The sequence below is a fragment of the Malus domestica genome, chromosome 14 (assembly GCF_042453785.1).
Source record: "Malus domestica chromosome 14, GDT2T_hap1".
In the NCBI taxonomy this organism is placed as follows: domain Eukaryota; kingdom Viridiplantae; phylum Streptophyta; class Magnoliopsida; order Rosales; family Rosaceae; genus Malus; species Malus domestica.
Genome location: NC_091674.1, coordinates 1,285,928 through 1,300,633, shown reverse-complemented (window position 1 = coordinate 1,300,633; position 14,706 = coordinate 1,285,928). Strand labels below are relative to the sequence as shown.

General features: G+C 43.3%; 2 protein-coding genes across 2 annotated transcripts in view; one reads left to right on the top strand and one right to left on the bottom strand.

Moving 5' to 3' along the window:
- Positions 1 to 14,706, bottom strand: part of LOC139191514 (vacuolar histidine transporter YPQ3-like) — a 28,837-nt gene that overhangs the window by 13,619 nt on the left and 512 nt on the right. The window contains exons 2-12 of the mRNA XM_070812398.1: positions 14,384 to 14,432; positions 13,935 to 13,961; positions 13,726 to 13,812; positions 13,362 to 13,411; positions 12,744 to 12,915; positions 12,548 to 12,655; positions 12,061 to 12,180; positions 11,938 to 11,958; positions 11,742 to 11,800; positions 11,476 to 11,566; positions 11,180 to 11,284 (exon numbers count right to left, since the gene is read on the bottom strand). Coding sequence (XP_070668499.1) covers positions 11,210 to 11,284; positions 11,476 to 11,566; positions 11,742 to 11,800; positions 11,938 to 11,958; positions 12,061 to 12,180; positions 12,548 to 12,655; positions 12,744 to 12,915; positions 13,362 to 13,411; positions 13,726 to 13,812; positions 13,935 to 13,961; positions 14,384 to 14,432 — 859 coding nt within the window. The 3' untranslated portion in view covers positions 11,180 to 11,209. The remainder of the gene's footprint in view (positions 1 to 11,179; positions 11,285 to 11,475; positions 11,567 to 11,741; positions 11,801 to 11,937; positions 11,959 to 12,060; positions 12,181 to 12,547; positions 12,656 to 12,743; positions 12,916 to 13,361; positions 13,412 to 13,725; positions 13,813 to 13,934; positions 13,962 to 14,383; positions 14,433 to 14,706) is intronic.
- On the top strand, positions 1,385 to 2,411 carry LOC139191357 (uncharacterized). Its single transcript, XM_070812121.1, has 2 exons — positions 1,385 to 1,484; positions 1,565 to 2,411. The coding sequence occupies exons 1-2, from the start codon at positions 1,464 to 1,466 to the stop codon at positions 2,216 to 2,218; spliced, it is 675 nt and encodes a 224-aa protein (XP_070668222.1). The 5' UTR covers positions 1,385 to 1,463; the 3' UTR covers positions 2,219 to 2,411.

Below are 14,706 nucleotides of genomic sequence, written 5' to 3'. Positions count from 1 at the left end.
TCGGAGTCTTCAGGGTCTTTGTTAGAGTCCTGTACTAGAGAAACATTGGATGATCTTCCCAACCGTCGAACTTTAGCTATTGCTAGTTCTTCCTCCATGGCGTTGGGTGAGGGGGTTGTTTTTGATGCCATACCCATAGTTCGCTCTGAGTTCACAGCAGACCATCTAAAGAATAACTTGTTAAATAATGAGAAGCAGGTTGAGGCGCTAAGGCAGTCATGTAATATCCCTCGTAGTGTAGGGATACGCTTGGTACATGATGAAGAATGGCCTTCTGAGCCTCCCCAGGGTCATGTTATGTTCTACACCCAGATATTACTGACTTTAGGGGTGAGACTACCTTTACATCCGTGGTTGCAAAAGATGTTATCTTTGATCGGATATGCACCTGGGCAACTCAATCCTGGTTTCTGGGATACTTTGATTGGATTTTATATCATTTGGATGGAGTGTGGGTTGTGTGAGCCTTCCTTCCATCAGTGGCGTTACTGTTACAAGATGCGCCCAGCAAAATCATGCACTGGTTATGCCGAGTGTGCATGTCGGAGTGAGAGAGAGCGTATTGTGTATGGTAAGAAAAAGGCATACTACACATGGAAAAACCGTTGGTGCTTTCTGTATAATGATTGGGAGTATGATAAGGGTGTCACGCCTGAGCGACGTGTGCTTACTCACTTCCAGACTGTAGGTTGTAACGTATCAACCGTTCGTACTATTTGCTATTTGTTGTGGTCTTTTCTTGCTTCTAACACTTTGTTTCATGTAGTGACGCGGGGCACCATCCAACTGTTTGGGCAGGAGCTATCTGACATAGAGAAGGTGTTGAGGGTGCCCAAAGAGGATAGACACTTAAGCAAGCTACGACCCTTATTTCGTCGGTACGGTTTCCAACCCTTAGTTTCCGAGAGCCAGGGACGGTCGAGTAAGTTGTATCCTTCATGTAAACTTAGCTCAATTCCTTACTTTATTTGGAAAGTTGTATTTCTTATTTTGATTTTCCTTATGCAGTGGAGAAGGTAAGCAAGAAAACAGGGACTAGCACCCATAAAAGGAGAGCACCAGTGTTAGTTCCTTCGGAAGACATCCTACCGCATAAGAAAATTCATAAGTTCCGAGGGGAACCATCCGTTAGACCTAAGTCCCAAGATGGGGTCCTTAAGGGGCCTGCCTTTAGGAAGACTGGAGTCGAGGCCGTTGAAAATGCTGCTGCCGTAGTTGTAGGAGAAGGGAGCCGACTGTTGCCTCATCCTCTTACTATGGAGCACACTGTCCAGGAAAATGATCCCGGTTCCCGCCATGAGGGGAAAGGCAAGGAAAGAGCTGGCAGTGTCCCGTGGAAGGACTTGAGGGTTGCCACGCGGCCAAAGGATTTTGGGGATATCAACAATTGCTTGGCAAGGCGTCGATTCGCCTTCGATGAGCTCGGAGAGCCCTTAGCTAAGGATGAATCGGATTGCGACCGGATGTTGAAGCTGTCTTCATATGTGAGTGTTACTTTGTCATTTCCTTACTTTTTCCTCTTTATTATCATTATTTAGGTAGTGATGATCGTCTTGCCATGCAGGTCATGGCCGAGTATCACGACAGACTGCAAGAGGTTGAGCGGTACAAGGCAAAACTGAAGGAGAATAAGCAGCTTGTGGACGAGGCCCGAAGGAATAAGGGACTTTTGACTCAGGCTCTCCAACTGAAGGACGAAACCATGGAGAGCTTGAAAAGGCGAAATGGTGAGAACCTAAGGCTTAAGAAATTGTTTGAGGCAACTAAAAAACAGTTGGAGGTGGCTACCTTGGAGGTATCCAAGGTTAGGGGAGAATTGGATGGTGCCTTAGTTGAGATTTCTGAACTGGAGAAGAGCATTCCAACTGAAAGGGAGGCTGCTGTGCAAGAATACTTAAGTTCTTCGACCTTTCATCTTGCTATTAAACCCCACTGTGCTCAAGAAGCTCGCTTTGAAAAAAGGAAATGGATGGCCGTCCTTGATCGTTATGATGATGGGAGCATTCTTCGAAAATACCACGAAGATATAGATGAGCATCATCGAAAGGGCGAGACATTTGTCCTTGCTGTTGATCCTAGCAGCGAAGATGAGTCTGATAATGAAGGTAGTGCTGATGCACAGACTCAGCATGGTGAAGAGGGTCTTGGGGATGCAGAGGATGATGGTAGGACGCGGAGTGATACTGCCAGGGGTTCGGCTTCAGATGAGAATGAATAGCAGTGTCTTTACTATCTGCATGTATTCTGGATGTAGTAGTCTGATGTGTGTATAACATGTGCCCATGTTATAAGCTTGAGAGTTTTGGATTTTAGGTGTTTATGAGTGTTTGCACTATTATTAATGCATGTTTGGCTATGTATGAATAGATCTATTGTTTGGATATAAGCCCTTGTTTGGTTGTTCCTTTCTTTGTATAGTCTTGTCGACACATACTTAGATTTTGTTTCGTGTTGGATATATCTGCTTTGAGGTTTCAACACTTGAGTGTTCCATTGCTAGGAATGTAAAAGAGTGAGGGCTGAGTTGGCTAAATTACCTCTTTATTGAATTCATTGCCAAATGGCCTTCATTACATAGGATGCCGAACGGCTATAGCTCAACACTTGTACATCGTGAGTCTATTTGTAGTAGTACTTCAAGTGATCAGCGTTCCATGGATGGCCAAGGGTCTTGCCATCGGAGCTTCTAAGTGTGTAAGAGCCAGGGCGACTGATGCCAATGACTTCATACGGTCCATCCCAGTTTGGACTAAGTGTGCCTTCACTCGGGACTCTGTCGCAGAGTAATCTTTTCTTTAAGACCCAGTCTCCTATTTTGAAAGAACGAGGCTTGACCCTAGAGTCATAATAGTTGGAGATGCGCTGCTTGTAGGCGACATTCCTCAAGTGAGCTTGGTTTCTGTGTTCCTCGACTAAATCCAAGTTGAGGGTGAGTTGCTTGTCATTTTCACTTTGAATGTAGTTCTGGACTCGGAATGTTGCTTGCTCGAGCTCAACAGGGACAACCGCCTCTGTGCCAAAGGCAAGTGAGAATGGAGTTTCTCCTGTTGAAGTCCGATATGAAGTGCGATATGACCAAAGAACTTGGGGTACAAATTCTGGCCAACAACCTTTAGCTTTGTCCAAGCTGGTTTTCAAAGTGCGCTTGATTATTTTGTTGATGGCCTCAACTTGTCCATTAGACTGGGGATGAGCTGGAGAGGCAAAGCATAAGTTGATGTTGAACTTAGAGCAGAACAACCTGAACTTCTTGTTGTCAAACTGTCGCCCATTGTCAGTGACTATCGCATTGGGAATGCCGAATCTACAAAGGATGTTCTTCCACACGAAGTCTTCTATCTTTGCCTCAGTAATGGTTGCCAAGGGTTCTACTTCGGCCCACTTTGTGAAGTAGTCCACTGCAACGACTGCGTAACAGACTTTGCCCTTCCCTGCCGGCATTGGGCCGATCAAATCAAGTCCCCACTGGGCGAAGGGCCAAGGGCTGATCATAGGAGTAAGAGGCTCTGGAGGGGAATGAGGAATAGTTGCATATCGTTGACATTTGTCACATGAGCGGGATACTTTGATGGCATCCTGGTGGAGTGTTGGCCAGTAATATCCTTGGCGAAAAGTCTTGTGTGCTAGGGACCGAGATCCAGCATGATCTCCACAGACTCCCTCATGTATTTCCCGAAGGACGATTTCCGCCTCGGCAGGCGTAAGACACCTTAAGTATGGCAGGCTAAAACCTCGCTTATAGAGTTGATCATTGATGATCAGGTAGCGGGTAGACTTGTATCGAATTTGCTTAGCCTGGACTTTATCATTTGGGAGGGTGCCATGAGCAAGGAAATTATAGATCGGGGTGATCCAACTATCCCCCTGTTGTAAGTTGCATACTTCTGCGGCCATGGTGCTTGGTGTTGTCAACAGTTCGACATGAATTTTTCTTCCAATCTTGTCTTCCACAGCTGAGGCGAGGCGAGCCAGGGCGTCTGCATGACTGTTTGCCGCTCGAGGAACTTGGGTGATCTGGTAGTGGAAGTGCTTGAGCAAAAGTTGTGTTTGCGCAAGATATGCTGCCATGGAGCTGTCCTTAGCATCAAAGTTGTTGGTAACCTGGTTGACCACTAATTGGGAGTCACTGAAAATATCAATTTGTTTAACCCCGAGGTGTTTGGCCAAACGTAATCCTGCTAGAAGGGCTTCATACTCGGCCTCATTGTTTGATGCCTTGAATTTGAAACGAAGAGCATACTCCATTGCTACTTTGTCGGGCGTAGTCAAGACTAGTCCCGCTCCACAGCCCTGTTGGTTGGATGAGCCATCAACATACAGACTCCATGCTGAGGTCGTTGATTCTACTTTCTGAGCTTCCGATGGTAATGAAGCTACTGCTTCAGGTGTAGAAGCAATGTCAACAGGATATGTGAAGTCGGCGATGAAATCTGCTACTGCTTGGCCTTTTTCGGCTGGTTTTGGTTGGTAGGAGATGTCAAACTCGCCCAATGCTATCGCCCATTTGATCATTCGTCCAGACGTGTCAGGACTCTGGAGTATCTGTCGAAGAGGGTGATTGGTAAGCACGATGATGGCGTGTGCTTGGAAATAAGGGCGAAGTTTCCGAGCAGACATGACCAATGCTAGAGCTAATTTCTCAATGTTGGAGTATCGTGTCTCCGCATCTTGTAGGGCCTTGCTAGCGTAGTAGACGGGCCGTTCGACACCACTGTCCATTCGAATAAGAACAGAACTGACTGCTGAAGCCGAAACCGATAGATAGATGATGAGAGTGTCACCAACTTCTGGTTTGGAGAGCAGAGGGGCTTTACTCATGTACTCTTTGAGGTTCCTGAATGCCTTGGCACACTCCTCCGTCCATGTAATGTACTTCTTATTTCCCTTGAGTGCTTTGAAGAAAGGAGCACATCTGTCCGTGGCCTTAGAGATGAATCTGGTTAAGGCTGCCACCTTGCCAGTAAGGCTTTGGATGTCTTTTGAAGTTATTGGCTCTTTCATGTCGAGGATTGCTTTGATCTTTTCAGGGTTAGCTTCAATGCCTCGTTGGCTAATCATGAAGCCTAAGAATTTGCCAGAGCCCACGCCGAAGGCACATTTGTTGGGGTTCAACCTCATTCGATACCTCTTTAGAATGGTGAAAGTTTCAGATAGGTCGGTGATGTGTTGGTCAGCATGTTTGCTTTTGACTAGCATATCATCAACGTAAACTTCCATGTTCTTCCCAATTTGTTCGGCGAACATTGAATTGACCAGTCTCTGATAAGTTGCTCCTGCATTCTTTAGGCCGAAAGGCATGACTTTATAGCAATATAGTCCCCTGTCTGTAGTGAAGGCCGTGTGTTCTTGGTCTGAGGGGTTCATGAGGATTTGGTTGTATCCTGAATAAGCGTCCATAAAGCTCAAGAGCTCACACCCTGCCGTAGAGTCTATAAGCCTGTCAATAAGAGGAAGAGGGAAACTATCTTTCGGACACCCTTTGTTTAGGTCGGTGTAGTCAACACACATCCTCCACAAGACCTTTTGAAGCGAAAGACTTTCTTTGGTCGGATTTTTCCTAACAAGGACCACATTTGCTACCCATGTTGGGTAATTGACTTCGCGGACAAAGCCTATGCCTTTGAGTTTTTCAACTTCTGCTTTCATTGCCTCGTATCGTTCAGCGTCATAAGATCTTCGCTTCTGTCTCACCGGCTTGATCTTGGGGTCAATACTCAAACGATGACAGATGACATCGGGAGAGATGCCTGGCATGTCCTCGTATGACCAGGCGAAGACTTCAGTGTTCTCTTTCAAAAAAGATATCAATGCTAACCGAAGGGGTGGTGACAATGTGGTGCCAATATTCACCATGCGGTCTGGATGATCTCTTGAGATAGGTACCTTCTCCAACTCTTCAGCAGGTTGGGCTTGCCGGGTGAAAGAGTCATCTCGAGGATCATCGGGTTGATTGTTGCTATCAGGAAGATCCAAGGTCGCTTCATCTAGGCTGGTCTTTGTGACTTGGTCATGTACAGACAGGGTTTCCTTAGGTCCGGGCAAGTGTTGTTGCTTAACTGAAGTGTTGTAACATGATCGTGCACTAAGCTGATCTCCTCTGATGTAGCCGTTGCCATGGGGGGTTGGAAATTTCATCAACAGCATATGCGTGGATACCATAGCCTTGAGATCATTGATGCCTGTGCGCCCAAAGATGACATTGTATGCCGTTGGGCAGTCAACCACTAGGAAGTTAGTGGTAATGGTAGCCGTGTAAGGGCCTGTACCAATAGTAAAGGGTAAATGTATGCTCCCTAAGGGTTGCACGATATCACCGGAGAAGCTTATCAGAGGAGAAATCGAGCGATCGAGCAAGTGTTCAGCTACACTGAGTGCCCTGAAAGCTTCGGCAAACATGATATTGACCGAAGCCCCTGTGTCTACGAGGATTCGTCGAACATCAAAGTTGGCTATGTGAGCCTCCACGATCAATGGGTCGTTATGAGGGTAGATGATGCCTCTTTCTTCCTCAGGGTAGAAACATATCGGATCCCAGTTAGGTTTTTGATACTTCCCTCCCCTGATGTCTTCCACGTGAAACACTTGGTGACCAGGCCTCAGACTTCGTTCACTGTTTTTCATGGCCCTATTGGAAGATTCAGATATGGGTGTGCCGCCGCTTATGGAATATATGACATTCACCTGGCGTTGGTTACGGTTATCCCTTTGAGGGTGAAGAAGGAATTGATCAATTTTTCCTTCTCGTGCCAAAGCTTCAATACGATCACGGAGGATGATACATTTCTCGCTATCATGGCCGTTATGCTCATGGTAGCAACAAAACGTGCCCGCGTTATTCGGGGGCGTGTAATCTGGGTGCCTCGGCTTTGGCTTTGGTATCAGGTGAGCTATGCTGGGGTAAATGACCGCGCATGTGGCATTCAAGGGCGTGTATGTCTCATACCTTGGGGTAGGGGGTATCTTGACGCGGGTTTGACCCACTGCATTGACTGCCTGGGGGCGAGCGTTATTGTGGCGATACCCTTGGTTATCGGGATAGTGTCCCTTACTCTTTTTACTGAAAGGAGAGTGGTGAGGATGGAAATCCTTCCTCTTGCCTTGAAATTGATATGTCTGTTGATTCGGTGAAGCATTATGCAAGGCATGGGGAGGTGCCACTGCTGTTTGGGAAGTCGAGGTCTTCTCATTTAGGTGAGTCTGGCTTCCACCTCCCACTTGTTGATAAAGGATGGTTGTAGGGGGTTTCTCCTGATATGTATTTGCCTCGGCGGAGGCATGGTTATAAGCCTGCGCCATCACCTCAGAGTAAGTCTTCCAAGTATTGGCATTGATCATGTATTTAAAGAAACAATCACGTAGGCCTGCCGTGAAGGCTTTGAGGGCAGTCTTGTCGTCTGCCTCGGCACACCGGGAGTATTCATGGCTGAAGCGGCCAGCATACATACGTAATGACTCGTCTGGCTTCTGGCGGATAGTGTACAAGTCATCTGCAGAGTGCAAGCGATCGGTTTGGAAAATGTGTTGGGAAACAAATAGTTTCCTCAATTCCTCAAATGAGTCTACCGTCTCAGGTGTAAGACGACAATACCAATTTAGAGCTCCGCCAGAGAGGGTGGAGGGGAAGAGAAGACATCGCTCTTCGTCGGTGTGCATCCGGTATGCCATGGTGGACTCAAAGAGGTTAAGGTGCTCAATCGGGTCCTCTTTCCCAGTATAAAGTTGCAAGCCAAGCTTCTGCTTTGTCTTTGCTTGAAGGGGGGTGTTGAGGATCCTCCTTGTAAGAGGGCCAGGCCTGGGTTGGTTCCAGTCAGGTATTTCAGCCTGACGTTCAGCCTTCAACTTGTTTACTTCCTCAAGAAGTTGTAGGACAAGGGGGTCCTGAGTGGAGTTATGTGTCACTGGAGCTTTCTTTCGTAAATCTCCATCTCCTCTTGGAATTAGGAAGGTTTGATTAAGGGCATGTGATTTTTCCCTGGACTCGCTGTACTGGCTTCCAGGGTATGTCTGTCGGAACACCTCTGAGTCCCCTGTACCCTCATGTCTCTCTAGGACTTGTTGCCCATTCCCCAAATTGGTGGCCGGCTTGGGCCGTGGCAGGGGACCGAGTCTCTCAGAAATCCTTGGGTCATTAATCTTTGAGCTTATATGGATGGAATTCTCTCGACGTTGCTTCAGGAAATCCCGACAATCGCGAAAGACGGCTTTCGATCCTTCTGCCCCTTCAGCAAAGAGGTGTCTCCCTCCACTTCTCATGGTTCGGGTCGAAGCAACTGGGTTAAGAGAAGCCTCATGTTGATTATCAAGTCGAGGGGTAATCTGTTCCCTATCAGGGATATCTATGTCGAATGCATGTGACCCTCCATGTTGGAGGGCACCCAGTTGATGGTTGACTTCCACGGGGGCAACAAGCTCGCGTGTTTGAGCTTGCCTAGCTTCGTGGAGTGTCTCGAAGAGCTTCTCATATTGCTCCTGGAGGACCTCATTCCTCATTGCTATCTTGTTGTTCTGAGCTTCCAACTCATCGACTTTAGCTTGAAGAAGAACTCGTTTTCCTTCCTTCTTTCGTTGTTTCGCACTATGTGCAAGGGGGGTGTCATTCTGTGTGCTGTGGCTTCCTTCGCTTCCCATGTTGGAGAGGGATGCCTGGTCAAAAGAAAGTGTACGAATGATAGAAACCAGCTTGACACAGCTGAAGAGAGTAGGAATAAGTGTCGGTTCCCACAGACGGCGCCAAATGTTGATGCACAAAATCAGCGAAGACTTTGGTACAACAGAAAGTGTCAGGTTTTGTGACCTTCGCTTGGTTGCTTCGGTCACTAGTGAGGATAAGTACGTAAATGAATAGAGACAGAGAAGCAAACACAGGATGTACGTGGTTCATCCAGATTGGCTACGTCCACGGAGTAGAGGAGTTCTTATTAGTAGTGAAGGGCTTACACAAGTACAAAGGATCAAGCTCTCAATTTAGTGAGTTCTTGTGAATAATTTAACACAAATGGCATTAGGCAATATTGTGGGGGAATGACCCCTATTTATAGAAAAACTTGTAGCTTTGTCACATTGACATGTGTCATGTTATGATTGGTTCTTGATGTTGACACGTGCTGCGCTCTGATTGGCTTCTAATCTTGACACGTGTCGAGTAGTGATTGGCCTCCTGGTCAGAGGGGAACTCTTCTGGGTCCTTGACAGTATAGCGTTGGCCGGTGCTCGGTAGTTTCGGGATTGGTCAAGTATGGTACAAACAGATTGAGTTCAAAACTAAGTGTTACTCTTGTTATTATGAAGCGATGTCACTATGTTTTGGTTCAAGTTGAATAACACCATCATTTATGCACGACTCTATTACAGTTTACTTAAAGTTCCAAGTTTAAATAACCAAGTGGGGGATTGTTGCGGTTGTATGTTTATTTAAAATTTAGAATTAGTCAGATAGGTTAACGTTGGATTCCTAATTTTATGGAGAATCCTTTTTTTCTCCAACATAAAGTTATGTTTTATTTAGAAGACCTATTCTTTCTCAACTAACTGATATTGCTTCTTGTTTTAATGGCCGGATTTTGTGAGCATTTTCTCCTCAACTATCCCAACGTTAATATCTCTCTAAGTAGTTGTTTGGACCCAAATTTTCATCATCGGCCTATGTAATCAAGGTCGTTGAGTAAGCATAGTTCTCAACCGTCAGATGGAAAAATGGAGATAATTTTTGTTATTGTTAAAGGATAATATTATGATTTTTATCATAATATTATCTTTTAATATGAATTATCTTGGCATATTCTTAAACGGGATAGATAGGATGCAGATTATATCCCCAAGCAAGTGGTACAGTTCAAATTGATTTGAGATATCTGGCGTGTGGTGATGATGACAGATTGACAAGTAGTTAGAAATGAATTTAAAATGGTTTGAAATTCATTAAATGGGATCAGGATGCATGGATGGGTGATGGAATTATGACAAGAAAAGAAAGCCTAGCTAGGCTAGGCTTTTAATTACGATGGGATAAGTCAAGATGGGCTTTTATTATCTTTGAAAAGCCAGCCATATGGAAGATAGGCTTTAACCTATGCCATGGATCAGCCTTAATTTTATGAGTTTGAGTTTCAGTTGGTTTCTACGGAATTATGCTATAAATACAGAGTCGCAGGCAACAGAAAGTTCCCCTCCAATTCAACATACAAACTACCTTGTGCAAACTCTCGCTCTACGCGAAGCTTCTCAACAACCTTGAGATTTTTATTTTCTTTTTTGCCAACACATCTTCAGTTTGGATAAACAGCACTGTGAAGGCAACCGACGAACACCTTCAGTTTGGATAAACAGCATTGTTGCCGTAGAATCAGCCGAACGCGAAACACCTTCAGTTTGGATAAATAGCACTGCGACGAGACCGACTGGTTATCTATCCAAGTCTCGGTCAAGAAGGATTTTCAAATCCTTATTGGCAGAAGTCATCTCATTAGCCTTCTCGGCGAAGTGAGGTGTTACAGGTTACTACATTTGGCACGTTGAAAGCCGAATTTGATAATGAACTTCGCAGAACTAGCAGCCTTGTCTTCAGGCTTTAAAACTCGAAGGCCGAGACATGTTTCTTCCTCAGCCGTAGTCGCAAGATTAAGAAGTCAGCAGCGCGCTCAACGCAACATCAACTCATTTTACTCACTAGCCGAGATCGGCCGTCGAGTTGGCACGCCCCGCACATAACCGAATGACGTAGTTAGCTCATTAGTTACACTGCCTGAGCGCCATGTAGGCTTGGTAGTTTTTAGGGTCAACAATAGTATATAAATGCTAGGGTTATGGTTTGGTATATAACACTGAAAAAATTGGAGAAATACTTGGAGAACATTGAGTTGTTAAGTGGGTGAAGGCTTTGGATCTTCCTCAGTTCAAAGGAAGATCTATACAGTGGTGATACTGGGTTGTTTTATCCTGGGGACGGCGTGGCAGTTGTGACTACTTGCACACCTTAGGCAGAGCCACGAAACGTCTTAAAGAAAGCGACATTGTCCGCGACTCAACCCAAGATATTTTTGTGTTCTTTGGTTCATCAATTTTCCTGGTGAACTCGTTCCCTGTCTTCGAGTTTGTGAAGTGTTTTCATCAGAACCTAACAAAGTTTAAGCGAAATGATGCAACGAGAGAGAGAGAGAGAGAGAGAGAGAGGGATAGGTACCTTCAAATTTTTATGGTATTCCTTCATTCACTAGGCTGCATTGGAGTGTCTATCCGTACCCTCTACGTCTTGGCGTCTCCAGTATCGGAAGAACTGAAATAGTATCTAAATGACATTAAGGTACAAGAATTTCATATTGTTCAAGATACTGCACTTGTTCTGCAAGAAAAAAGTTCAACGTTCGAAGGAAACTGTAATAACGAATCTTTGCAGTATGTAAAGCATGTACTATGTAAAAAAGTATGCTATATTTGTTTGAAGAAACATATGAAATAGTGACGATATAATAAGGATACAAAAATATCCAGAAGCATGCATCCTCCAGCATCCACCAGCCACGCAAGGTTCGGTCTGACATTCGACCACTCCATGCTGTTCACCAAAATGCTGCACAACAAGGAACCACAATCGTTCGTGAAACGGACTAAAACTAACACTTGAAATATTCCCACTTTGGTAAGAAAATACATCAGTAACTTTCGAGCTTACGCTAAAGTTAATGGCTGTAAACCAAAAGGCTAAACAGTAGAAAAAGAACTATGAAGGGTTAAGCAATATTCACCTTGCGATGTAAGTGGTATTGCCAACAATAGCAATGATGAACATGAAAGGATTAAGTCCCTGCAAATTATAAAGGAAAATTATATCCCTCCAACGATTCTCATAACCCTGATGCTCGATCTTATGCCTAACATAAACACAGATTAATTATTTTTCCACCCATTACTGACTCCAAAAAAGAAGGTGAAAATGCTTACGTCAACATTGCCCTTCCGGATCTGCAAAAAAAACAATTGATCAAGAATCAGAAGTTAACATTGCTCAGACAACTAAGACAGAAGACGCAGAAGAAATTAACTACTGTTAAGGATACTACTCACATTTAAGTAAATTTGAGGAAGCCGTCCGCCAATGTAAATAGCTGTCATTCCCCAGCCAAGGAAACTTCCTATCCCACCGCTATCTTTAGTACCCGTTTCTCGCAGCAGCCCACTACTCACCTGAATTCAAATAGCAGTTCAACAGAAAAGAATAGAGCTTAATTTTTCAGTCTTCCACGTTGGAAAGGTTTATACAAAAAAAAAAAAAAAACCTATCAGAAAACTGGAAACATAAGTATAATGAGCAAGACATTGACCGAAGCTTAAACCTTTTGTCCAAACTCGAAAGTTGAGAAACATAATGATGACGATGATGATGAGAAAAGATAAAGTGGCAACCGAAAGCGAAAACTGCTTAACGATAAACTGTCTAATGGGAAACACTAGTGCTCTGTGCAACAAGAACAATGCTGCTTAACCTGTTTTCTTGATAGAATCTTAAGATTAATAAAATTGAAGTAAATTAATACTTTGGAATGTCAACTACCTGCAACCGCCGTCTTCCTACTTGTATCACTACTCCTCGATTTGGATTCTCAACACTTAAATCAACTGATCGGTGATTAAAAGTGCCAAATAAGGTCATCAGCGAGACCTAAAGTCAAATAGACAAAAGTTTACATCGTAAGATCAATATTATAACAACAGAATATAAATGTTACAATCAGCAGTATAGAGCTCACCACACATAGCGTATTCTTGACATTATTAGATGGTGCAGATTGTGTAGATGCAAGTGCACCAAGCAAGGGCTCTTCATTGGGATTTCGATTGTGATTCAATGTACGAGTTGTTCTTTGTGCCGCATGAAATTCTTCTGTAGAGGCGTAACTCCTTGATAAAGATCTTGCCGATCTGATGAATTCATAAGAAAAAAGTATCCAATTACATGATCATGATTGTCAACAATGAAAAGTTGATAGATCACTACACTGCAAATTTAAAATTTCATGTCAGAATGCATCTGATTATTGTTTCAGACGTTCTGTAAAAATGTTGCCAACTATTTCAGCTAGCAACATTTTGTTTCAAGTTTTTAAGCTTGTATATGTAGCAAGGGTGAGCAATTGACCAAAAGCTCTATCATGAAAATCAGACGCACTTGAGAAAATGCACATTTTACTTTAGTGAGCCAAATCGAATTCTCCATCAGTTAAATTATTAAAAGCAAGACTATAAGAGAATAATTTATGACTGATGGGAAAAATCAGTTACATGTAGTATGATTCTCGTCCGGGAGAAATATTGGGACAAAGAATGGGTGAACTTGAAACATTTCCTGCAGAGGGGGTGTCAATCACATCCTGCCACTAGCTTTTCCTGGAACCTCAGCCGGATTGGACTTGGAACCCTAAATTACAGATAAGTACATTAGATGTATTCGCTTGCTTTTTGATATAACGATCGTAGGTAAAAGGAAAAAAGAAACCTAAATCATAAAGTAGTTCAATAAGCAAATATACCGGTCATAAGTAAATTACGTGCACCAGTTATATAATACTGTTGTATACTTCAGGGATTAGGATATTCAAGTCTCTCTGAGATGAACTTGAACATCTCTCTGAACCCGAAGTAATAAACTTGAAATGAACATAAAAGAAAACATGAAGGAGTGCCTAAAGACTGCACATTATATAAGAGGAGACAAGGACGCCAGATTCTAACCTTTTTCAAATTGTACTTAAGATGAGGATATATGTAACGATAGTATATGGTCTGTGCAGAAAGAACTGATGTGGTTGCTGTATAAAACTGCATACCAAGAAAACAGTGAAAGATCACATCAACTTATTTGTTAATGACATGAAGTAAATTTTAATTAAAAAACCTATGTTGGTTGGTTATCAAAGTGCAGCTTGAGTCGACATTCCTACCATTGCTGTATAGTATTGTGTTGGAAGCTGCATAAGCAAGTATACAAAGGCAGTTAGTCACCAAACGAATATAAACTGCCCAAATGAGCGCGCATTACACAACGCCGAGATAGACCAACACAAACTTGTCCCTGAGTTAATCGTGACCATAAAGAAAAACCACGACGCTACCACACCAATGGAAAGGAAAACAAAATGTCGTCTTCTTTGAAGCCATGTCACAAGTATTGGTCTTCCCATCAGCAATTAACGAAACTAATAGTGACTAAAGGAAACATGTCTACCGCATAAGTCCTAACGAGCACTGGAGAATGTGTACTGCATATGTGCTTTGGTCGTAAAGTTGACACAAAATCATCAAGAATCATACATTTCCATGCCAACATTAAGTAAAAGCTAAAAACCTTAAACAAAGTTTCGAAAGCTATGAAAACAATGAAACATTAAACACTCATAGTAGCTGGTTCTAACAGGCAGCCAAAAAGGTTAAACAGGTCTCTGCAAAAGAATTTGATATAAAATTAGTTACAGGTCCAAATAAGAAATTTAAATTCCGGTTTGATAATGTAACGAATGATCCAAACACATTCAAAAATTCAAAAAGTATACAAAATCATCAAGAACAAATGGATTGGTGAGAGTGAGATACTCTTGGACTATTACAAAGCAATTAATCTTACATCAATATCAAAAGTGCAAGGACCTACGAAAAAGAAAATCGTAGAAAAACACAATCCCAGGTTTGTCATTTGGCCAAAAAGATAAACTACAA

What these genes read in the sequence shown, in the direction of transcription:
- LOC139191357 (XM_070812121.1), top strand. Translation starts at nt 1,464, where the DNA reads ATGTTGAAGCTGTCTTCATAT. An exon ending in TGTTGAAGCTGTCTTCATAT is followed by an intron (nt 1,485 to 1,564) that starts GTGAGTGTTACT and finishes CTTGCCATGCAG; the next exon opens with GTCATGGCCGAGTATCACGA.